The 24,283-nt window shown below is 40.3% G+C and overlaps 1 protein-coding gene across 3 annotated transcripts in view; it reads right to left on the reverse strand.

The window, feature by feature from the left end:
* LOC139620366 (kazrin-like) overlaps nt 1-24,283 on the reverse strand; it is a 172,912-nt gene that overhangs the window by 4,923 nt on the left and 143,706 nt on the right. For 2 of the 3 annotated variants that reach the window (XM_071475790.1, XM_071475792.1), the window contains 3 exons: nt 11,749-11,940; nt 2,051-2,187; nt 1,347-1,517 (listed from right to left, as the gene is read on the reverse strand). In XM_071475790.1, the coding sequence (XP_071331891.1) occupies nt 1,347-1,517; nt 2,051-2,187; nt 11,749-11,940 (500 nt within the window). The remainder of the gene's footprint in view (nt 1-1,346; nt 1,518-2,050; nt 2,188-11,748; nt 11,941-24,283) is intronic. The other variant, XM_071475791.1, reaches the window with a different exon arrangement.

Consider the following 24,283-nt stretch of genomic DNA (forward strand, 5'->3'; position numbering starts at 1 on the left):
CAGATGTGTGCCTTCTCCCCTGGGCTCCTCATGTGGGTGTTGTCTCATGAAAAATGCAGCTGTATTCATGTCAGTCTTTTCTTGTGTGAAATCTTTCTCTACAGCTTCTCAGAGCGCTGAGGAAAAAAAAATGGACAGAATATCTGGAGGAGGTGTTTGCTGATTTCATCTTTTCAGGGGCAGACATTAGGGGTTTGGTGGTGTGTAAAAATTGAGAAACAGGAAATAATGAAGCTTTTCTATAAGTTTAATGAATACATTTGCTCTGTGGAGCCTTGTCACAAAGCACAATTCACTGCCTTTTAGCAGTGAGCAACAATGAACTCCCAGAGCCTTGGGAGATGTGTTTGTGTATGTGTACTTTGTGTTTATCAAAATAATTATTTCTTTGTGTATATGTTTCTGGTTAGCTCTGACACATTGGTGTTTTACAGATGCTTGAAATCTTGTTATTCCGTGACCTATATCATCATGCCAAGCGACGGCAGGCTGCAAATCAACACCGGCACAATCAGCCTCATTGCAATCATCTCTACCTGGTCAAACGATTATCAATCACAGCCTTTGACATGCAAAACAGGATTAAAATCACAAACCTTTGCAGTAATCATTAGTTGTCAGAATATCTATGTATTTTTTCCCAAGCATTCCTTTTTTAAATTCGAGCTAAAACACATTCAGACCAATCACAGCAGGGGTTCGTGGGTTCACTAATATTAGGATCACTGGGTGAGGGACTCCGTCAGGGACGGCTGAGGGTTAGTCAGTGCAGACGTGCAGCTGAGGAGGGGCTTTCCAAGACAACAATTATGTCACAAGTAGGAGAGATTTCCAAGGAGTGGGAGGGTCAAGAAAGGTCAAATTTTAAAGTTGTGGGGCCCGTCTTACCGCCATGACCCTAGAAGAGTAGTCCCTGTCCGCAAGCCGCTCAAACACCCGGAACTCCATTCTCTGATTGACACAGTTACTCATCTGGGGGGGTTGGAGACACGAGGGATGGCTATACTGTATGTTCAAAAGCTTTCTATGTTTGGTTATATGCAATATTCCCAAAATAGACAGACAGATGTACCGTATACCCATGACACAGTAGTGAATTTGTGCTTTCTTATTTGTCAATTAGTTGTCACTTGTGATGAACATGTGTCTGAACCATGTTAACTGTACTTTGGTTCAGTCCAGTATGCATTTCGTATTCTTCTATCTCTCTCTCTGTTCTTCTGTGTTTATTATTGGCAACTGTATTTCAAAGGAATATCAAACTCAACAATCCCAAAGAAAGAGATAAAAGGTTTTTTTTAAAGCATTATAGAGGAGCTGTCAACCCATCTGTCTTTCTGTCTCACCATGGCCAGTTCAGCTTCCAGCTCCTTGATGCGGTTCTCCTTGAGGTCGAGCTGAGAGCGCAGCATGACCGTATGCTCTGTGGCTTCCTTGGTCTGCCGTCGCAGGTCCCACTTCTCTCTCTCCAACAGGTCCTTCTCCTTGGCCAGTGCCTTCACCGCATCCTCGCTCTCCTAGTAGACACAGAGATCCTGATGGCTTGGCTCACAAATCAAGCACACTTGAAAAATAAACAGGACCAAACTTCAAATCAGTCAGCGTAATCGTTTTTGGTTTTTTTTTTCCAGGGAAAGATAAAAGTTTAAATTACTTTTTAAATTTATTTTATCTCCCTGAGATGAACTAAAATAATTAAAGGCTTAAACAGGGCTTTGCTTGACTGACACATAAGATACACATACACACCTTCTGAAACCTGCTTTATATACAGTATATAACATCACAGATGCTGTGCTTATGTTTTTGCTATCCTTGGAAATGACTTGAGTGAAGAAATGATTGGAGTGGAGAGGGTCACTGATTTACAAAACCACTTCTCGACAAAACCACTGCTTTATTTGTTTTTGTTGTTTCATGGACATCAACATTTGCCTAACAGGCCTTTTTGTGCTATGAGCATCCAACCAACACAGCTACAAAAAAAGGAGACTCTTTGTGTGCATGCACTCGCATGGGCGTGTATATGGTCAGAACATGGCTGCCATACTTTTCTGTGCTGCTCATAGTTGCGTATGAAGTCGCGGAGCTGCTCCTCGCGGCTCTCCAGTGTGGCATAAAGCTGCTGCATCTGGTTCACCAGGTCTGCTTTCTCCGCCTTCAGACGCTTACGGTCTGACTTCATGGCTGCAAGAAAGGATGAGAGAGAGAGAGAGATACAGAGTTGTTAGCTAGCATCAGAGACCAGCAATATTTATTTACATATAAGAAAAAAAAAGAGACAGAAAAAAAAAGGATGGCGTAAATAACTGATTGTTGTGGGGGTTGGCTCTTAGCAAGGCCAGTCGCCGGTTTGTCTCCGGACCAGCCCGACTCTTTCCTGCATGTCATTCCCCCCTCTCTGCCCCTTTCCTGTCACTCTCTAATGTCCTATTGCATAGTGGGGAAAATATCATATCAAAATATCAAATGAATTGCCAGGAAAACATAGTACCTGTACCGAGTTGTTTATCATAATTGCGAGAAAGAAATATACGTTGTGTACGCCTAATTTACCTTCCCAGGTTTGTAAGGAGTGATTTTAGCAAGCAACATGATTTATGATATTGTAGGCTCTCTCAAAATGACAGTCTGTTGTTTTGCATTTGTCTCAACAGTTGCACATACAGACAAATTAGCTGCAGAAATGTCAATAAAAATTAAATTAATTTAAAGGGGGCACATATACATTCCTTGTACTGGTCTGCTAACATGCTTTGAGGTGATTCATGTACAGTGATTCCTATTTTCGATGATGCACACTATAGGTTATTGTATTTGTGGACGCGACCCTGAAGAATCTGATCTGATTTGTCCGACAGCCCAACACAGGTGGTTCAAATGCATTAGATGCAGTCTTTTTTAAATAGGAACAAAAACTTGGCTGGATGTGGTGTCCTGAAGTCCACACTGTAGCAGTTTCTTCATGCATAATAAGTAGGTTATTAAGCACCTTCAGATAAGAGGCGTTTTAAGTAAAAATATTAAAACACCTGCTGTTGCTGGTCTAATGTTGCGTGACTGCACGTTGATAAAGAAGTGAATCACACATGAACCCTCCTGTCAATCTCCTCTCTGCTGCCGGCTTCGTTAGAGGCTGGGTCTCTCTTTTCATCTATCGCTCCGCCACACGCTCTCTCTAATCCTCTGGCACTTCACCCACGCATCATGATAAAGAATATGGTTCAGTGTGGTTATTCAGAGAAGCTCTAATTTTCTCAAAGACAACATCCCCCTCTTCTCTCCTCTGCATCTGCCTCTTCTCTTGCTTTCTCTTGATCTTCTCTCGCTCTTCATGCGAGGCCGATTTCCAGACATCTGTTTAAAGCTGAGTTTCCCTCCAGCTATATCACACTGACAATGTATGTTTTATTTACATTTTGTGTATTCACGCCGTGTCTGTCCACCTTTGTCTTTTTCACTCTGACATCTATTTCCTTACAGCACTGCAGCTCTGACTGCTGGATGTCTCCTAACATCACACAGTTTTCTCCCTTTCTTCTTGATGCTTGTGACCACGTATTCACCTTTCTTTTTCTTCTCTCTGTTTTACCCCTCTGAGCCAGCTGCTTGTCATTAATTAACTTATAGAACAGCCTGGTTAATTGCGTGACATTCACAAGTTGTGTCTAGGGAGCATGCTCAGGCAAGTGCACTTTTACAAGGACAGATTCACGGTCTCGTTTCCTCTCCTTCATTTCTCTCCTGTCACCGTTTCATATCTCCTCCTTTCACCCATTCTTTAGAGGTGGAATCCCCAAGCCAAAGGGATATACAGGCCAAACTAGCCGGCGAATGAAGACAAGAAACATCCCTTATTGGCCAAGAGAAACAGGAAACCTCCCAGCACCTGCCTCAGGAAGTGAAATCAAAGGCGTCTTTGAGATGAGCCAAAAACACTGCTGCTGCCTCACATCCTGCACCTGTGACTGTTGGCAACACTGACCCTCCTGGTGTCAGACACAAGAAAGCACTCACTGTGACTCTGTAAAAGGTTGTCTTTTTCGAAGGCAAATCATGTCGCTTACCGTTTAAAATCTATGTATAAACACTTTTAATGAACAAGAATAGTACTGGGGCTCAGTGCACTTACATCCCACTGAAGAGCGTGCATTGGGTGAGATGGAGAAGCACTACCATGTCTCCCTCTGCTGACAGCCATATTAATGACTAACATACTCTTGCTCAGTCCAAGCCTCAAAGAATTGTTACCAGATGAAATAAGAGGGAACCACCTGGGAACCATACAGCACTGAAGCTAATGTGTGCAGAGATGGAGGAGGAGGAAGACATGGAGAGGAAGCTATTGGAGAGGCTTCAATATAATAGTGATTTCATGGAGGAACGATCTGTGCAAGCACCTACCTTCTATCTCGCTTTGCATTCAAAGAATATTTTTATTGTATTTTAAATATTTGTGGATTTTTTCGATTACATCTACAGTGGATATCTATTGTGTGCAAAATATGAAACAATGGCTATCTCTGTGCAAGACTGCATGTGCCTGCATGCAAATTCAGATACTAAAATCGAAGAAGAAGAGCAGATCAGAACAAACAGTCACTATTAAAAGTCCAAGCAACTGTTCCCACAGCCCAGTGGAAAAACAAAAACACTTGCCTATGTAACCGTCTCCCAACACACTCTCTACGATCTGATTAAGTGGTTTTTAGCTCACTACACAAAGCCCTTGTGCTTTAGTGGTTTAATGTGAAGATCTACTACTGTAGTGTGCTAAAAGCCTTTGTCCGCTGGGCTCTTATATGACGCTCTGCTACTGGAGAGCCATGATTGCCTGCAATGAGAGGGCCAACTCATTAGATATCAAACAGGAACACTGGACTCCTAAGGGAGTTCCCACTGGCTGGATCCACCACTATATTGAAACTAAGTTAAAGTAGTAGTGTGGCATTATGGGAATAGATTCACTCTTAATACAGGTGCACAGAGAACAAAATAAATATATAGTGACTATACAGTAGATATAGATAAACAATTATTGAACGGATGTATGGTGGTCAGGATGACAGCAAGAGGATAGCATAGTGTGTTTGCAGCATGCTGAGTGTGTATGGACAGTAGAGAAATGGCTTATACTACAGGAGGGAAAATCTATTTTATATTTTGATGCTTTTTTTCCTGCTGTGAAAATATGTCACCACAAGAATCCCTTTTGTTGCTGACATGACTTCAAGCTGACCACAGCTGCTGCTGTTTGTAGAGAAGCACATTCCAACTTTTTACAGTTACCTGCAAAGCCCCCAGAGGCTCATTGTTTGATTCTCAAAGGATGAAAAAATCCTCCAACCTGAACACCCATATAGGTCGTCTGTCTCTACTCTCTGATACTACCCATAGGAGTGTCTCCTGAAAAGTGCTCTTATGCTGGCAGGCAGGTAATCAAGTATCAAATCCATTTCTAGGAAAAGACTCTGATGAGCCTTAATTGTAAAGAAACAAAATCAACCTAAGCCATCTCAGTCACTGGTTCATGCAGCTTTTCATATCCCACTCTGTGCGCCAGAAAAAATGAATCTTGAAATTGATGACCTTATCATATGCAATTTTTATGTTTAATTTCATAAAATATTATATTAAGCAAAGGCTGCTGTCCAAGCAAGATCTGTTTACTCTCAACACCAGACAACAGGATAACAAAGATAGACCCACTTATCAAGACTCCTCAGAAAATGATGTTCTTCACGTTAATGGATGAACCCACTCCACACTGACACTACTCCATATAACTTCACTCCTAAAGAGAAGGGACATGCTTTTAGTCCGCTCTTAACATAATTATTTGGGAAGAGAACTAAAGAGACATCAGTTCACTGGAGGGAGTCCATTGTTCGTGGTTTGGGGTTTTAATTTTGCCAGCTGAATAATGAAGTAGGAACTTCAGAGCTGCTCACCTCCTCAGTAAAACAATCTCTGCATTGGTGAAATTAAATGGTCCTTACTGTAGAGCAGCTAATGTTACTCCTGTATCAGACTTCTTTGTAGTCATGGTGATATTCAGTCATTTTAATGAGAGTTAATCAGTATTTTAACCTGAATCTACAAACCTAAGCAATGACATTTAACCCTTGTTATAGATCTATCTGATCTGTGTGTGTGTGTCTGTGTGTGTGTGTGTGTGTGTGTGAAATAGTGTGTGTACAAGCTATTTCAACAGCAGCACTGACATCAGGTAATCAAGGGGAGAATAATACTTTGATCCCATAACAGCAAATCATTACTTATCTCTCTGTCTTCACTAGAAAGGCCCTCAGAGAGCCCAGACCTCCACCAAGGCCAATGCCAAACAACATACACCAGATCTCAGAGAAAAAAAAATGGAATTCATATTAACTGATCTGGATCTGCCCATAAATTTTACAGGTTCTTCCCTGGCTCATGCCCCATCCCTCCACCAGGTTCGGTGCAAATCAGTTCAGTACTTTTTGCATAATCCTGCTTACAAACAAACAGACATGGATGAAAACAACCTCCTTTGTGGAGGTAATGAACTGGCTCAGATTACTGAAGTACCTTTGATTACCAGTAGGGGCCACTGTGACCCAAACACGCATTCACATTTAAGACCATCCAATTAGAACAGATTGAGGTGCATGTTAAATTGCAACTCTGCCTTCATTACCTATCGTGATGAAACTTCTGCGAGAAATGAGGAACGAAATCACCGAAGATTTGTCAAAACACACACCAGCCCTAGATGGTTTCCCCAGGTTTCCAAAATTCAATTGGAGTCCTTTATTTATTTATTTTTAATAAGCCTTAATTTGTTTAAAATAAAAGAAAAAATGCTGCAATTACTTTAATGTTATCAGGTGAAGTAGCCTGAAGAGATCTGACAGCACTGAATGTGTGTGTGTGTTTGTGTGTCTGTGTGTATTGGTGTTTAAACACCTAGTGAGGGAAGGCCTTGTAGTCAAGGACAGAGCTGCTTTCTGAGTACGCTGTAGCGTGAAATGACACTAAACAGAGCGGGCACACTGTGCTTTGATGATACATAGCTGTCTGCTGCTTTCATTTGAGCTCTGGATTGACTGGGAGTCCCTCAGTGTTAGTAATTACCCAAAGAGGAAATAGCTAATTAAAAAAAAAGCAGAGAGAGCCAACTATACTTTGAAATTTCATTAAACACAACCTTGATGAGAAAGTCCACATAAAACATATAAACAATATTTGACAATAGTCCAACTGCATAACTATAAACTCCTTCACTTTAGGCTTAGGAGATTGCCAGGACAGTTTCAGTTCATTGTCATTTGTATACTTAGAAGTGAGGTTGGATGAAATGACTCTAAGCAGTAGCTCTTGGGTTGAATTGAGTGCCCACAGGCATCATAACAAAACCTGCAATTGTGAGTTTGCAATTACCCACGATTACAATTATAGTGCTACCAGGCTGATGTCTGGCACACAGTGGGAGTGAGCACAGGCCTTAACATTGAAATGGTGTGGGCATCACACCAAACAAAGGCAGAGGGGGAAATAGAGGAAGAGACAGTGAGGGATGAAATGAAGAGAGAAAATAAGTAGTGTTCCTCTCTGCGTTCTCTATTTTGTATTCATAGGCAAATCTACATGTTATTTAGCCGCAAACTGTCTGAACTGAGGTAGGAGTGGCACAGTGTCTGTGAACCATTCCCAAAGTAAACAGGTATCATCTCAAGTGGCAGAGAGCAAAGGAGGGGATGATGCATTGCTTTCATGCTTCTTCGTCACTCCAGCCTTTTGCTTTTTCATCCAAAACAGAACCACAGGAAAATAAATAAATACAAACTAAAAACACAAAGCTACTCTGCTTCACAATAATTGTTGGTAGCGCTTCAATAAAAACCCCCAGGGTGCTTCAGTTCTCCAAACATTGCTCTCATTCTTCAGGGAAAAACACTCTGTCGAGCATTTGGTGGGATGTTCACAATATGCCAGCCTTGTGAAAACTGGGGGAAATCAAATAGAGTCAACATCTTGCTTCCAATCAATTGGAAGCATATGGAAATTGCTGTAGTTAATGAGGTATTCTCAAAAAACATTTGGCCTATGTTCTTTTGCCCTATCAGAAGCCACTTTAAATCCCAACTATTTCCAACTCCAACTTTTTAGCTGTATTGCAAACCCTCCAAACACAGAAAGTAACCAGATAAGGAATGCTGATGGCTTCAGGAACATGAGAAATATCTGTTTCTCTAGGAGAAATCCGATGCAAACAAGCCATGTACTTAAGCTGGGTCAGTGACCAGAACTACTGTGGTACTGGGAATAAGCCCTCCACTGGACAAGGGCACAAAATTTGCCTTCAACCCTCAAGTTTACCTAGCACCTAACAAACCAAGCCAGAGATCTAACTCTTTATGTACTTTGAGAGAGACTGCTTAATATAGTCATGATACCAAAAGGCCAATTAATTTATTGCAAAACAATTTTTTATCTTATAACTTTTTTTTTTATCACAATTCTATCTTGCAAGTGGGGAAAGTTTATCAAATTTACAAGTAATAGTTTACTATATACTTTCAGCTTCCTTGCCTAACCCTCAATGCCTTTTTATTACAAATAGTTTTTTTATTTATAAAACATTTGGTCATTGCCAAACTACCTTTCTGATTTTGCCTTCATTGTCTCTCATGCTCAATATGCCTGTAACAGCCCATTAAGATGTTAATATATGCAAAATAAACTTGTCTTGTCTCAACTTTAATGGTGTCAGAATATTCATAGAGTCACATTTTTCAATCTGCCGGAGTGCGAGTATCTGCAGCACGGAACATGAATGCATTTGGTGGAAGCAGCTGGAAAAGCAACACAAACACAAAACAATGAGAAAAAATGGGATGACAGATGTTTTTTGTTTTTTTGCTTGGAAACAACTGTAAATATTGCTGAGGACAAAGCCAAAATTCACTGGCTGCTACACACCACATGCAAACATTATAAGAGTAAAAAGCTCGCCAAAACTGCTAGTGGCCTTTTATAGCTGTCTTAAAAAAACTGTATCCTTGGAGTCTGAACAAGCCTCAGTGTCAGTGTATGAAGATAGAATGCAACAACCATGGCCTAACAAAAGAGCTGGGAACCAGCTACTGCTGTAAAGGAAGGTCATGTGGAAAATAACAATAAAAAATATATATAATTCAGAAATCTTGCTACTTTCACGATTGAGGCAAATGCCAATTTGTTTCCATGGGTCACTCTCTGGCCAAAAGCTCCACTTGAACATCAATTTGTGCTCTATTGCTGCTGCGGCTTTGAGGGCCGACAGTGAAGAGCAACAGGAACATCTTCTCACTCAAGCTCACAGTCGTTTCAGTTAGTCTCTGAACTGACTCCAACAGAGGCAAACTTGAATATGACAACAGCCAATTTCCTGTTGTCCTCCCACATTCCCCATCTTAATTGCAGACAAGATCCACTCTGCTTAACGTTTCTGGACCTTGTAAGCCAACCAAAGTCCCCCTTTATAAAGCTTTCATTAGCGACTGATTACTGTGAGTGCCTGCTGGGGCTGGTAGACTTTGGCCTTCATTAACAGGGCTGAGTCATACAAATGAGTGTATGAGCCAGTGTGCAGTCTGTTCAGCCAGCCTAACATCCAGCTGAAGAAGAGATAAGTATTTATTTGATGTGTGCTCTGCTCTCCTCTACCCCAGTCCGTTTTGTTTTTGTTCAATTCTTTTAAAAGGCATAGGCTGCAAGTGTCGAGTAACGTGTCGCAGCAACAGAATCCCCTGACAGCATGTCATGTGGTTTGTCTGATACCAAAATGGTGGTTTTGTGCTCTGCCTCATTCCATGGGCAATAAGTCTTTGAAAAGAATGATTCACTGCCATGCTGATGACATCTCTGCTTGATGGCCTGCAATCCACTGTGCACTGTCTGGCAGAACTTCTTCATCACTTTACTCTGCACAGACTCTGTGAGGGCAATATGTAAGTCTATTTCCCATTCCCATTTTCACTCTGTAAAACAGATACAGAGCACCAAAAATACTGTGGTTGTTGCTCATTAGCAGAGCGGGACCTGTACCATACATTTGTATTTCATAAATTCTGATGATGAAAAGATCATTTTGGCTATTTTGTTAATTGCTTAGGCTCTGTCCAAGGTAGCCAGGCTAATGACATTTCTGAGATAACCTGGTGTCAGAAGGTTAATTTATATGGAATAATATTTTATCTATATTTTAACATTAAAACACTCTCAGGTGGAAGAGCATCATTTTAAAGGGAACATGTAAGCTTGTTTTAACAAGCAACTTGTGGGTCAAGAATGAAGTCTCTGAATGCTGACCTTTAAAATGACACAGCATTTGAACATTTCAATGCATCACTCTCACAATTAAATATTCAAGGTGTGTGGCCGTACAAAGCCTCTCACCTTCTTGATTGTTCTTTTCAGGTCAAAACATGAGACTTGTTTTTGCTTTGAAGTCAAATCTGTAGTGATACAAGTCTTAAGGAAGGTGCTTCACAGTATTCAAGTCCATGTCAAGTCCTAAGTCCTTTATTTTTAAGTTGAACTTAAGTCTTAGTCTCAAGTCTACAGCTGGTGATTTATATTCCCAGAGCTTTTAATTTGGAAATACTAATATACACAGGAAGTGCACTGAAACACTGGGCTGTAAGGTTTAGATCAAGCCAACAGAGAGTTTTTTTTTCTTTTTTTTTTGTAAATCACATCTTCCCCCACTTAACAGCTTTGTTGTGATGATACAGTGGAGCTTCCATCCATTGTCCTGTATGTACACCAGGGTACGTGGGCAGAACAGCGTGGGAGTGGCGCGGTGCGATTTGCCTGCAGTGTGGACCTTTTTTTTTTCATTGCATCAATGTCCTCTCTTACCCCCAAATACCACTTCGTCTCTGGAGCGGAACACATGCTAATGGTTTGTAATGCAGCTAATGGGCAGCATTAACCACAGTGTTCCAGGCTCTAGTGTTAACATTATAGTGACAAGAAAAAATGACCTGGTTTCAAGCCCTATGGAGCAAAATGCAGTGGGTTTTGTGGGAGCAAACAGAAAACCTACAGCAGCTGGGAGCTAAATTATTACAGAATCTGTTGAACAGAAAGTAGGAATTGCTGCCACTTCACTCCACTTTGCACAATTCCAATTTTCACAGGGCAAACCCGCTCACACAAAATTAGGGCTTCCTAAATTTACACATTTGTTCAAATGTAGGCTATAGCACAATGGATAGAACTGTCATTGTGAATTACAGCAAACTAATATGTGTTTAACTATTGAATAATTTCTTAGTGTGTGCACTGTACTTTGTCGTGCACGGTATTTGTTTCTTAACTCCTTTGAAGGTGTTAACTTTACAAGAAATACAGTTTTTATTATGTTTTAGGGTGCCCCTCACCCTGCTCATCTACAAATCTTCACACATTTTTGTTTTGATGAGCATTGTTCATGAAAAATAAAACAAAAATATATTATTATACATTATCATATGAAATATATTATTATACATATATTACACATATGCATATATTATTAAATTATATTATATTGTCCCTTCTAACTCATTTCATCACTGAGAAACCAATAAAAAAGACCCACTAATACTCTGAGGAACTATGTGCCTGTGAAGACAGCCTTCTATCTCTTGCAGCATCATTGCCCTTATATTATAATAATGATGATATTAGTGTTTGAAATAACACACAAAGCTTGTTGTTGCCTGGTGAGGTCCTTACCTTGCAGCGCCTCCTTAGCTCGGTCCAGCTCCTGCTCCTTCTGAGCGAGCTGCACGCGGAGCTCGGTGGCAGAGAGCACGTCGGCCGAGCAGCCTCCCTGGGTCTCCTCCAGGTCCTTACTCAACATGTCCTTCATCTGCCGGAGCAGGTGCACCTCCTCCTGGAGCTGGGCCACCTCCTCACGCAGCAGGACTACAACACAGAGAGGGAAGAAAGTTTTAACTGGCTGACACTAAGTCATGGCCAAAAATATTCTCTGTAAAAATGTGTGTGGCTTGATTTTCCCAGGCAGCTTCAACAGTGAATCAGCTTTTAGACCTAAGTAAAAATGCAATTCTAGTCGCTTGAGAAGAGTCATGTGCATAATGAAATCCAATCTCATACAGGTACATTTGCTTTGAATAGCAACATGACTGCAGAAATGGTTATGTCTGAAATGCAAAATCGATTTAACATCACCATAGGAGGCTATGATTTCATTTGTAATTGAGATAACAGCAGTTCTAAATTACTGTTGGTAATGAGCATCATAGGGGTAGGTGGTGTCCAGTAGATGAGACAAGGAATTGATGTTATAATGAAATTTGTCTTAAAAGCTGCCTGTTGAACCTGCTCTGTGTTGTCAGGAATTATGAGGTGTATCCATTTAATATTCAGCGACTGGTGCATTACAAAGCTCTTTCCTGGCGTTGTTGCAAAGAAGCAAACAATAAAATGAAAACAGTAGTAGAGAGAATTGATTTTTCTTCACAATCTGAAACACTGAAAATGTTTCAAAGAGCTTTTAAAGTAGCAGCAGCAGAGATAGAACTTCGCTCGCTATTAAAACAAGCCACAACAGACAAATGTCACACTTTTCTTCACAATTTCTAAACCCTCAAACCCTTAAAAATAAGACATTTTTAATCTTTTTTGCACACTGAATGTACTTGTCTAGGTGGAGCATATGGAGAGTAATTTATATAAGAATGAGTAGAGTCCTTCCACTCAATTTCATGCATCCTCAGGGCAGAGGGGGGTGGGGGGTGGGGGGCTGAGGGAAACTGCTCAGCCCCATCTCGCATGGCTCCACTATCAAGTGCATCACATAAATCATACTTCATACTCCATCCCAGCTCCAATATTACTGTCTGACAAAATCAATCAGAAATGAATGGGAGGACTGAGAATAGGAGACTGAACATGACAAAAACAGAAACTTTAATGACAGGGCAAGAGGTTTTTTATATTTTGCATCAGCATCAGCAGATGCTAAGCTCACATTACCCATTTTATACATTTTTTTTCACCATTATTACACCAAGGCATGATTACAAAATCCATAAGACCATTTAGAATATGTTGATGACACAGATGCATCTGAGCTATGAAAATGATCCACTAGTTTGTCTTTAGATAGATGGAGCTTCTGTTGTTTTGCCAAGGCAAATTACAAATACAAAATACCTTATAATATATTGTTCCCAATGACAGCAATACTACAAGCAATGCCCTAACGTATTGATTTCATGTTGAACCAACACCTGAAGTGAACATAAGAATCTACAAAACCAGTATTTATTGCATTGTATAGATGTTCATATTTTACTGTCATTTTCAAAAACATTCAGAGTTTCCAGTGTCACCAGCAACACATTCGTTGTTGTATGTTACTGACTGACGGACACCTACTATGCCAATGGCACATCTATCTTTCATCCTATGGTTCGATCATGACACAGGTCAACCTTCACTCTTCTTACTGCAGACTTGCTGTAATATGTTGATATGCTGCATAAGGACACTAGAGATGTTCAACATTACACCAAAGCGCAACAAACTAAAATCTAACACATGTGGTGTATGCAGCCTTGCTTTACTCACATTTTAGCTCTCACCCTAACGTTTAAGAGGTTTTGAGTCCGTTAATGTGTGTTCACTGACTGGCTAAGAAAAAGAAATAACGAAAATGAAATGTAAAAGGGGTTATTAGGAGAAGGGTCGAGAGAAAAACGTCAGTGTGCGGAGTGTCATTACACAGAGGTATACTTAATGGACCCGATAATAGAAGCACATTTTACGGAGCAACTCAAGCAGCAACACCCTTATTGGCAAACCAAAGAGCTGGCGCATTCTGGAAAAACATGACCACAAGACACAGTTGCTTAAAAATCCTATAGAAGTTTCATACTCTATTTGAATACATATTCATAAAGTGTGCGTGCACTGATTGTGCAAAGCAACCCATAAACACTGGCTAACAATTACGGCTGATATGACCCTCACTCCCTTATAGAATAGAGATATCTCTTGGCTTTCATCAGCAGTTTTACTAATTGTGAGAATAACTGCTGTAGACATGTTGGAGCCATAAATGTTGGGACAGGTTACAGGTTTAGTAAACACAGAGAGACAACATTTATAGTAGTTATTATGCATCACTGAGCCTACACAAACATCCAGGTCATATAAGACTCACCCCAAGTCTGACATTTCAATTCAAGTTAAAAATGTTCACATTCTGCATGGGCACTGACCAAATATGAAGTACCTATCATTATCCACCTTGAACGTAGATCTTGAATTCCGTTCTGATTTTATCTATTTTTTCTTTTGAAATGTTGTCTCCTTTAAATTGAAGGCAGTATTGTACTTAAGCACAGTGCTTGAGGTGCTTGCACTTTACTTAGGTATTTTCATTTTAGTTTTATTTTAGTTTCACTCTACAACCCTAATAACTTTTCACATAAAGATTTCATGATAAGCTTATAATATTTATTGCATTGTATAAAGATTGAACTGGTGGATTTTGGCTAGTGACTCCTCACAGAAATGTGCTGACTACTTGGAGACCCATGTCATATTTCAGAGTAGAGTTATTAGCATCATCTCACAAATTTATCTTGCGACTCTCTTATATGAAAGAAAAGAAAATACCTCAGTCAAATTGCTGCTTTCACGCTGTAGCCAACATAGTGTATGTATGATGTAGAGAACATGCTGCAGATAAATATACCAATCCTCACCCCTCTTTCTCAAATCTCTCAAATATTTATGAGGACAGAGATGCTTCATGATAAAAAATAAGCCCTTGAAAAATATGGAGAAGATTTTGATTTTGCATTCTCAGACTGCTGCTTCCTGGCTTAAATTAAACCCGTGGTGACTCAGTTATGTGTCAAAACACATTGAATAAAACAACCAGGTCGTCTACACTCAAACCTGTTTGCAGTGATGACTGTTTAAATTCCTACACTTTACCAGCAAGAGGACACTTAACATCTATGATAGGAAACACTAGATTAACTGTCTAAATATGGCACAGTAGTTATTAGCAGAGTGTGTGAGGTGGAAGCAGATATGTTATTGTCTTCTCCAGTTTTCTGTAGGCGAGCACACTGCTGGAGCACTCTAGATAAGACTGTCAGAGGTTGGGGGGTGGGTGTGGGGGTTTGGGGTTTGGGGGGGTTGGAGGGGATGTGAAGACAGCCACCTATTTTTCAGTGTCCACATAGCCTCCAGGTCGGCAAGAAGCACGCTCTGTAGCTCTACAGGACAAATGACAGTCAGAGTGGGAGCTTCCTGATAAGTGCTATCTCTCCAGCTCTCCCCTCCAGGACTCCATACAGCTCATTCCCATGGAGGGTCCACCATGCAATGGCTGCCAACTTTTGTCACACTGAAAGTGCAGAGTTCATAATTTAGCATGTTTATGTATATGCAAATTAACTTAATTATCTTGTTACTTGTTCAGGCATTAAGTTGTGCTTAACATTTACATTTACATTTGACTTTTTATTTTTTATAGTTTTATATAGTGCAAATAAACAAAAACATTCTTAACTGCTAACATGTTAACTGTGATACTGTACTCTGTTGCAAACAGCATTCACCTTTTCTCAGACCTTTGCATTTAAGTCCATAAATGGCTCATGTGAAACGTAGCGGAGAGAGGCAATTGAAAAATATCTCAAAGCACATGTATGAATAGTTAGGGTTTCTTTTTTGATGGAGAGGTGTGGGTGAATGAAGAACCACGACTTCATTGTAAAAGGCCCGGAAAAAGCACACCATGAAATGACTGGTATTCATATTAAACATGGACCTTGGGTTGTTTTTTAATCACAGGTTTTAGTGAATAGTAAAAAAGACAGTAACCCTGAGAGGGAAAAATATAAATAAGATCCAACTTTTTCAGAGTGTGTGCATAAACTCCTTCACCACGGCAACCACAGTCAAATATTAGCTATCTCAACCAAGGCTGCTGTTTTTAGCTGCACTACTGCTCAACTGTCAACAAAAACCTTCTGGCCTTAATTACTTCTCAGACATATAAATATAAAAATTGTTTCAGTCAGAGTGTAGGACTGTGAGCACAGAAAGTTTGACAACATAGGCTTGTGTTTTATTTTGCAGGGGTGTACTCTGTTGCCATCACAACCACAGCACAAGCAGGGATGAGAGGATGTAACAGGGTCGGGTGTTTGCTACCTCTCGGCAGTGAGCTCAGCCTTCAGTACCACCTGCTCCCCATGGGCTGACAGAGGAAGCAGATTTTCTACTCCTATGTGACAGCTACCATGTTAATCTGACAATCAGTATGGCATATACAGTACTTAATAACTGAACTTAAAAGATATACAGTTTATTACAGCTTGGATTTTAGTTTTATAGTTTTGGCCATTCATTCTATCATTTGTGATAACACTGATGAGGTCTTGGACAGAGTACAGCCTATTGCTAAAACAAAGTCAAACAGGGCAAGAAACACATGCAGTCAAATGTTTAGACAGGATGTGAACAAGCCAAAAGTTACAATAAAATCAACACTAACTGCACCCAATATCTGTTATAATCACCTATCATGGCGGAAATTTTTGCACCAACTACTACAGCACTGAAGGTCAAATCAAGAAGCCCATCTGTAGCCAGCGATTGAATTTTTACACCTGTCCACTTGGGGGCATCAGAAACAAGTTGTGAGCATGACCACCATCTTTTCAGTTGATATGGTGAACTTGTTCGCAAACAGCTGCCTATTTACACATCCAGCAGTTATGGAGCAACATTATCAGTTATTTGGAATCGTGTTCCTGGCCACCTGATAGATGTGAGGCCAGTGTTGCTGTTAGCTGTCTTTTTGATCTCCACCAACTCCTGAAGGAAACATCTGGTCTTATAGCTGCTAAATGTTCCACTAAATTTACCACCTAGTCGCTCACTGTGTGTGTCTGTCGTTTGGTGGTCAGCAGGTAGTGTACAGTGGGTTTTTTAGAGCTTTTTTCGGTGAGAACAGCTGCCGGCTGTGGCTGAAGATAATGCCATGGGAACTGTGAGAGCTAGTGAACCAAAACAGCAAAGCTGTGAGCAAGACAGCTGAACAATGAGCTGAAACTCACTGTAAAGCTTCATAAAGCTGAAGGAGCTGCAATTCTCTGTAGGTTCATCACTATGAGTGACCAACCTTCATATTGTTACATTGTTTTCATATGGGCAATTGTTATTGTCAAAATATTGATTATAAGCTTTATAATATTTGATTGAAAAATACAAAAAAAAGTGGTAAAAAAGTTAAATTCATCTATACACCACTGAAAAATAGGTGGCGCTAGAAGCTTGTTGATGTAAGGACTAGTTGCAGGGCTAGTCAGTGAACTAATATAGCTGGGGAGCTAAGAGCTAACAGGCGAGAAAACTGGGAACATGCTTCTCCTGGTTTCTTTCTATTTGCTCTATACTCTGCCATTTACTTCCCCATGGCATTTTGTTTCCAGCACAATACACCACTTTATTCAGTTAATAAAGAAAAAAAAAAGTGCTCTGAGCTAGCTTGCTTAGTCTCAAACAAGAAAATAAGTTCACACGGTGTATTCAAAAATCACTTTGTGCCATTAACTCCTGTCTCATAATCGTCTAAAAGCCAGTCCTCTTTTGTGGAGAAGTTTAATACACCGGCAGAGGAGGTGAAATTCAAGTAAGGTATGCTAGCTTCCTCCATTTTGGACTGTTGCTCTCTGTTCTCTCAAGGGTCAGCACTGTCAGGACAGCTTGGTACTGATGAACAGCAGAAAGGGATTCCATTGAAATTTCATTATTTAGTTGTGTAATTTCTTAGTTTGGAATGTTGGTGTTAAATGTGGTGCCCTTATAATTGACAGTTTGGGGTTTTTTTTTATATCCTTATATATATTTATATATATATATATATATATATATATATATATGTGTGTGTGTGTGTGTGTGTGTGTGTGTGTGTGTGTGTGTGTGTGTGTCATATATATCATATTATATTGTACAATAGTACAATACAATAAAATGAAATGGAACTATTCTCAGTAAAATGAAACAAATACAACATGATAAGATAAAGAAACAATTGGGCTAATAAAGAGAACACACTGAAAAACTGAGAGTGTCGTGAAACGTCTTCAATGCCTGAAGCATTAGCAGTTTTGCTAGTTAGAGTATCACTGTGGTGTTTGCATTCTCTGTTACTGATGCTTAGAAATACTCAAAATTGTGAACAAGGAGTTTCTTTAAATAGTACCAGCTTCATGTTTTTCTCTGACTGAAGCCTTATGCACTGGTGAAGTGCCACAAGGATTAAACTGATGACTGATTCTTTGCAGATCGAGTCAGAGACAATGACCTGACCTCTGCCTTCATTCTATTCCAATTCCCCAAACGTGCTTGCCTCTAGTTATTATGATTCTACGAAACAGTAAATAAAATCTCCATCCTCGGCCACTGATGTAAATGACTTCTTGAATGTGTGCATTTGCATAATAGCGTCCATGCATCAGCTGACTTGCAGTTGGTACCAGTGAATTATGAATCTGATCAGTGTCATTTCCTATTTGTATGATTTAAGCAAAATGGCTGAGACTGTCTTCCTAAATAATCCTGCAGCCTCTGTGTGACAGCTTTGGTATGGTGGAAAACCGTCAAGAAATTTTTCCAAAATATCAGCCCCTTCTCTGGGGACACGGAATCTATTATCCTTCCCTCATGAAGTGGACTTAATGGTGCAAAAAAGACATTAAACATCTGAGGAGAAAATAGATCTTTTTTTCAAAAATTACATAGGCATCTTCCTACTGTGTGAGAACACTTTTTAGACCCTAAGATTTTAACATTTCTTTTTCTCTTGGTCCACAAATACCAGTCAGTCATTGTAATCAGTGCATCTCATTTCTCAGGAACACATGTTTCTCTGAGGCGTGAGTGGCCTCTCTCACTGTCTGTCTCTGTCTGCCACTCCCACAAACTCATCCTGTACCGTTCTTCCCACTTCCAGGTCCTTCCCTGCCAATTCTACAAAACCAGCAGGATTCAGAAACCAAAGTTGCAAAAGGTCCAGCAATCTGTCAAAGAGTCCAGTGGCCACAAGGCAGCTGAAATTGGACTTGGCTTGAACGGGATTGGAGGTCGAAAATTGATAGGGAATGACACAAGTGTCTAGAGGGAGGAAATTTTTAGATTGGTTCTCCCTCTTCAGAGTGAGTGGGAGGGAAAGATGGGGTGGGGTTCAATTTTTGCCTGTTACTGGAGACAAAAATCAATTAACAGGCCTATTGTTCCCACACAACTCTCATTCAGCCAGCTCGCAGAGTGAGGACACAGAGCCACAGTATTGAGCAGATGATGGCAAAATAGATGCTGATGCTGTGACAGGTGGCCGTGCTCCACCACACATACTATATAATGGACATATAATGCACATATTGTATGCAGACTGCTAAATAATGGATAAATAATGGAGCAGGCACACCAACTTAAGAAAATCTTGATAGGATATTTCTTTCATATAATGATTGTGTAGTTTGCAAATATTTCGTGTATGTACTGCTTCAATTACTTTAAATATCCCATCAGCTGAGAAAATCAACATATCATTAGACGGCAGACTGAGACCAGCTTCAGTGCTACATAATGATTCTCTCCAAACACACATCTTCATGAGGAATGTCATATATAATCACAGGAAAATGCTGTAGAGAAGTTCGCCACTAGATACTCAACATAATTTCTTCTCCAAAGATGGAGTCTGTGTACAGTAACACTTAAGTTTGAATGCAAGGCATATTGTAATACAGTTGTGTAGGACAAAGGAACAACCCAAATGAGGAATGTGTTGAATAAAAAAAAAAGGGAATGAAAGAGCAGTCGGGGTCAAGAATGTGAGCAGCAAGTGCTTTCACGAAGGGAGGTGAACAGCCCACATCCTCTTATTTGTTTTGGACTTGGCAACTCAGCTGTGGCCCTGCTTGAATAATGACATTCAAAGAGATGCCACACTGCTTAACCTTTCACAGCAATCCTTTGAATATACCTAAAATAAATAAATTATTGATTTTAGAGCACTCATGCTGATGTGATTAAGATTTTTCAACAGATTTATTTTTCATCATTCTTTTGTAAGCAAATTCAGATAAAAGCACGAACAGACACTCACAAAAATGTCCTTGTAAGCCACAGTGATGAGCCACATGGCAGCAGTGGACCTCATCAAACACTTCTCAGCCATGTGAACTACGATCTCCTGCCAAATTCAGAATCTTAAAGCTGCTATCTAAGCAAATAAGACATTACTTTGTAATTATAAGTACTGATTATTATCCTCATCAAAGAATGAAATGATTTACTTATTTATCTGTGAGGGAATATTCTTTCTTGACTCCCTCCATGTACAGAAGGAAACATATCTCTACCTGAGGTCCTCAGGTTCATTCGCTATGCTGCCTGTTGTCTCTGCAGCAGCAGCTTCCCCTCCTCCTATAAAATCCATGAGAATCAGCACTGTTATTCTGGAGGAAACTACATGCAAGAGCGCCTTCAGGCTAATGCACGTTCTCCAGCATGGTTCCATTTCCCTGTAATGATTATATCCCAGATAGCATGTGGATTTCATGGATTTATTCACAATCTATTGTGGTAGAAAATTGACAAATGCAGAAATTCCCTCATTAAGGGAAACATTCTCCTACACACACAGACTCAAGTAGGTATTTGCACACAACCGTACTGAGTGCATGTTGGGATACTGATTAATGTTTGCCCTTTGCAGGCATATATACAAACAGTCAGCAGCCATTATCTGACCATTCTGTCCTAAAAGAACCTGTTTGTGTCCCCAGGACAAAAAAAAACTGTGGACAAACTAAATTGCAAATGATTTTACTTTTTGACTTTAGCTGTTACATAACCACACTGTCTGGAGATATGCCCTCTTTCAAGTACAATACACTACAAAGCATGTAGACTTTCTGCAAACCATGCCACTGTATTTTAGAGACTTTTAGTGACTTTTCATTGATTTCAACTTATTTCTGCATAATATAAAACTCTAGTCATGGTCTTATCAACTTGTTTGAGTTGTGTGATTCATCACACTGAACATCAAGTCTGCTTTAATCTTTGTCAAAGTTACTTGGGGTAATGCAGTGCACTTCTCAAATCAATTTGCATTTAAACTGCATTACAACACAACTGTAACACTGAAATAAATGAATGCAGACTTGACGTTCATGGGGAATTACACATCTCAAGCAAGTTTCAAGGATCTGCTGAATACATTTCATATCGCAAAGAAATGAATGGAAAGCAACAGTTGCCTGTATTTGAACACGGTCAGCATAAATGATAGAAATACTGTAAATCCTCTGTAGATGAGGAATGACATACTGGTCTTTTTAAGTTGGTTGCAACTGGTTGCCTGTGACTGGAGCAATTTATTATTATTCTAGTGTTAAACACAAAGAAGGAGTGATTGTCATACACACGAACGAGGAAATAATAATTTGACAGAAGGACAACAAAGGAAAAATACGTCACTTTTACATGCAGGTCCTCATTCAAGTGAAAGCACAAGTGCGCACTCATACGTCTGTTCCTGCACACGTCATTCAGGGCAGATCGCCAAATTATATTTCAAACAGCCTTTCATCTTGAATGAGATGCTGGAGTCATTAATAAACGTCAGAGCACGCGTCTGTCTTGCACACACACACATGCATGCTTGCACTCATCTTTATGGACCATTGATAGCAAATTCATCAGTGGCTCATGACGGTAGCAACGCCTTAGCTCTGACTGATGGAGGCAGCCTGCAGTGTCTGCTCTGGCTGGGAGAGCTTTGCTCTGGATTAGCTAGTCAATTCTCATGAGCAGAACAATCTCCCTGTGTCGCCGGAGGAGATGACAGGGCTGAACGATTACAAAGAGGTGAGTATGGAGACTGAAGCTTATAACATGGTAGTGAATGTATGGCATGGCACTCACAATTTCCCTAACCAAGAGATGATGTATCCAGATTGCTTGTTTTGCCAGTTCAAACCCCCAAAATATTCAATTAATAATATAAAACAGAGATAAGCAGCAAGTTCTCACATTAAAGAAGCTGGAGCCAGCAAAGACGTTTGCTTGATAAATGAGTATCAGTGTATCAACTAATTATTTCAGCCCTGATGACGTTTCTCTCAGCATGACTAGGTGCTTTCACTAAACAAACTACAGTCTGAATTCTACCAAATTCAAGGCCATCGCCATTAATTTACATCAAAGGTATTTAAATGACGATGTCACTCACAGCATGACTCCCTCCCTTCTCGTCAGCCAGTGTCGATCAAGCAGTCTCTGCTTTAACATCACAGAATCTGACATCCACATGCTGGCAAGCCTATTTCATGCTTCAGGTCCTTGGAGTAATGGGGGCTGAACTGTGCGAGAGTGGGGTTACAACCGAGCTCGACAGTGAGCATAAAACTGATCAGAGAGAAAGATAGGCAGTAATCTCAGCCGCATTCCACCACGATCTGCGTCTGTTGGCTTTAAACCCTCCTGCTTGTCTGTGGATAGTATCAGCCACACTGGCCAGAGCTTGCATGACCGTTTTCTGATGCAAAGAGAGCTCACCATTCGCAAGTACAAAAGCTGCGCAGATTTGCATTTTTTTTGTCCTTCAAAAAGTAATTTTTCCTCTGTGGACTGAGCATGAGAGTTTTACAGCCATCTTCATTTTTGACTATCTGTTAAAGTTACATAACCAGCCCTCTCTCTCATTTTCCCAGTCTGCACTGGTGCCAAACTGACAGTAATCTGCCAAAACAATGCGTTTGTTTTTAAGTCTGTCTCCCATCTATGATGTAAAAACCAGGAAAAGAGAGATTACTGTCCTTCTGAGGCTGTAGATGGAGAGATACACTGAACAGCTTTTTGAATTTCTTCATCATGGAGATTAGCATCATAGTTTCCATGCATCTGGAAGAGGTGCTGCTCAGGTCATGAGGGATGCGTGGTTGGACGGAAGATGAGATAGCTGGTAGATACGAGGATGGATGGATGGAGGCATTCAAATACAACTGGAGAAAATGACTGCAAAAGAGCCAAAATGGCAACCATTTCACAGAGGTGATAATGAAGGTGCAGGCTGGCAACTATTCTCCTCCATGATCTCCTTATTAGCTCCATGCTATTTATCATCCTCCAGTGTTTTGCATTAGTATGCATTCAGTTGACAAATAAACGCTGCTAGAAAACACAGTGAGACCACTCTAGGATATTGTAATTGCAGAAATGTGCACTATTTGCTTTTTGGGGGGATAACTAATTATGTACATTGCTGTCTGAGTTGGTGCGTTAATAAATTGGTTTACTAAGGTGGTTCCTCCAGATAGAAGCTGCTGGTTGAGGTTTTAGTCTGGACAGTTTATACCAGACATGAGGAGAATGTTAATTGGTTTCATCAGACCAGGCACTGCTTCCATGGTTATGCTTGATGAGCTGTGCTGGTTATTTTCAGAGAATAGTCTTGTTGTGCATGAGTGGGAGTCAAACAGATCACAAAGCAGTGAACTCTGTGAGTCTGACCAGGGTGTTACGTCAGTCCCTACACAGACACCATATTCAAATTTAACTGCTTCATCCTATTAGATGGATGGACAGATTAGCCGAGACAGGAATCTAAGAGGTGTTTGAATGGGTCCATGCTGAGTAAGTGTGAAGAGTATGCATGTGTGTCTGTGTGTTTCTGTGCATATAGTTGAGAAATGACCTTTGGTGCAGAAGGCTAACGATGCTGTTATTTATGTCTGAGCCAAATGGGAGGGCAGTCACTGTGTCACCATGGATATTTTATCTGTTTACGTGTGTGTGGACTCATCCACACACACATACACAGCCAGTGTTCCTATGGGAGGTAGCTTCTACCACTGTGATAACACCTCGCAACCCTTTAATCAACCAAACGCACACACCGAAAAACATACTCTACTCAAAAATAACTACTGTCACCTAGAAAAGTAAAGCAGAGATGACAATGATGATTTGGCAGACAAATTAGAGTATGGAGGTGCCAAAACAATCCTTGTCACCTCTTCAGATACACAATAAGATTCTGGGATTGAAATATGTAGCTAATGGTTGTGTAGTTACATTTGTTCCCAGTTTTCAAACTGAGCAGGGCCTTTGCTGACAGCTTCAGTAAATAAAGCTGGAAGACTGAAAAGTCTGTCACTGCAAATGTAAGTTACATTTTCAATGACTTGCAGCGAACAAG

This window comes from Trachinotus anak, unplaced genomic scaffold (assembly GCF_046630095.1).
Source record: "Trachinotus anak isolate AG129_WGS33_773 ecotype Australia unplaced genomic scaffold, CSIRO_AGI_Tana_v1 ptg000004l, whole genome shotgun sequence".
Classification (NCBI taxonomy): Eukaryota; Metazoa; Chordata; class Actinopteri; order Carangiformes; family Carangidae; genus Trachinotus; species Trachinotus anak.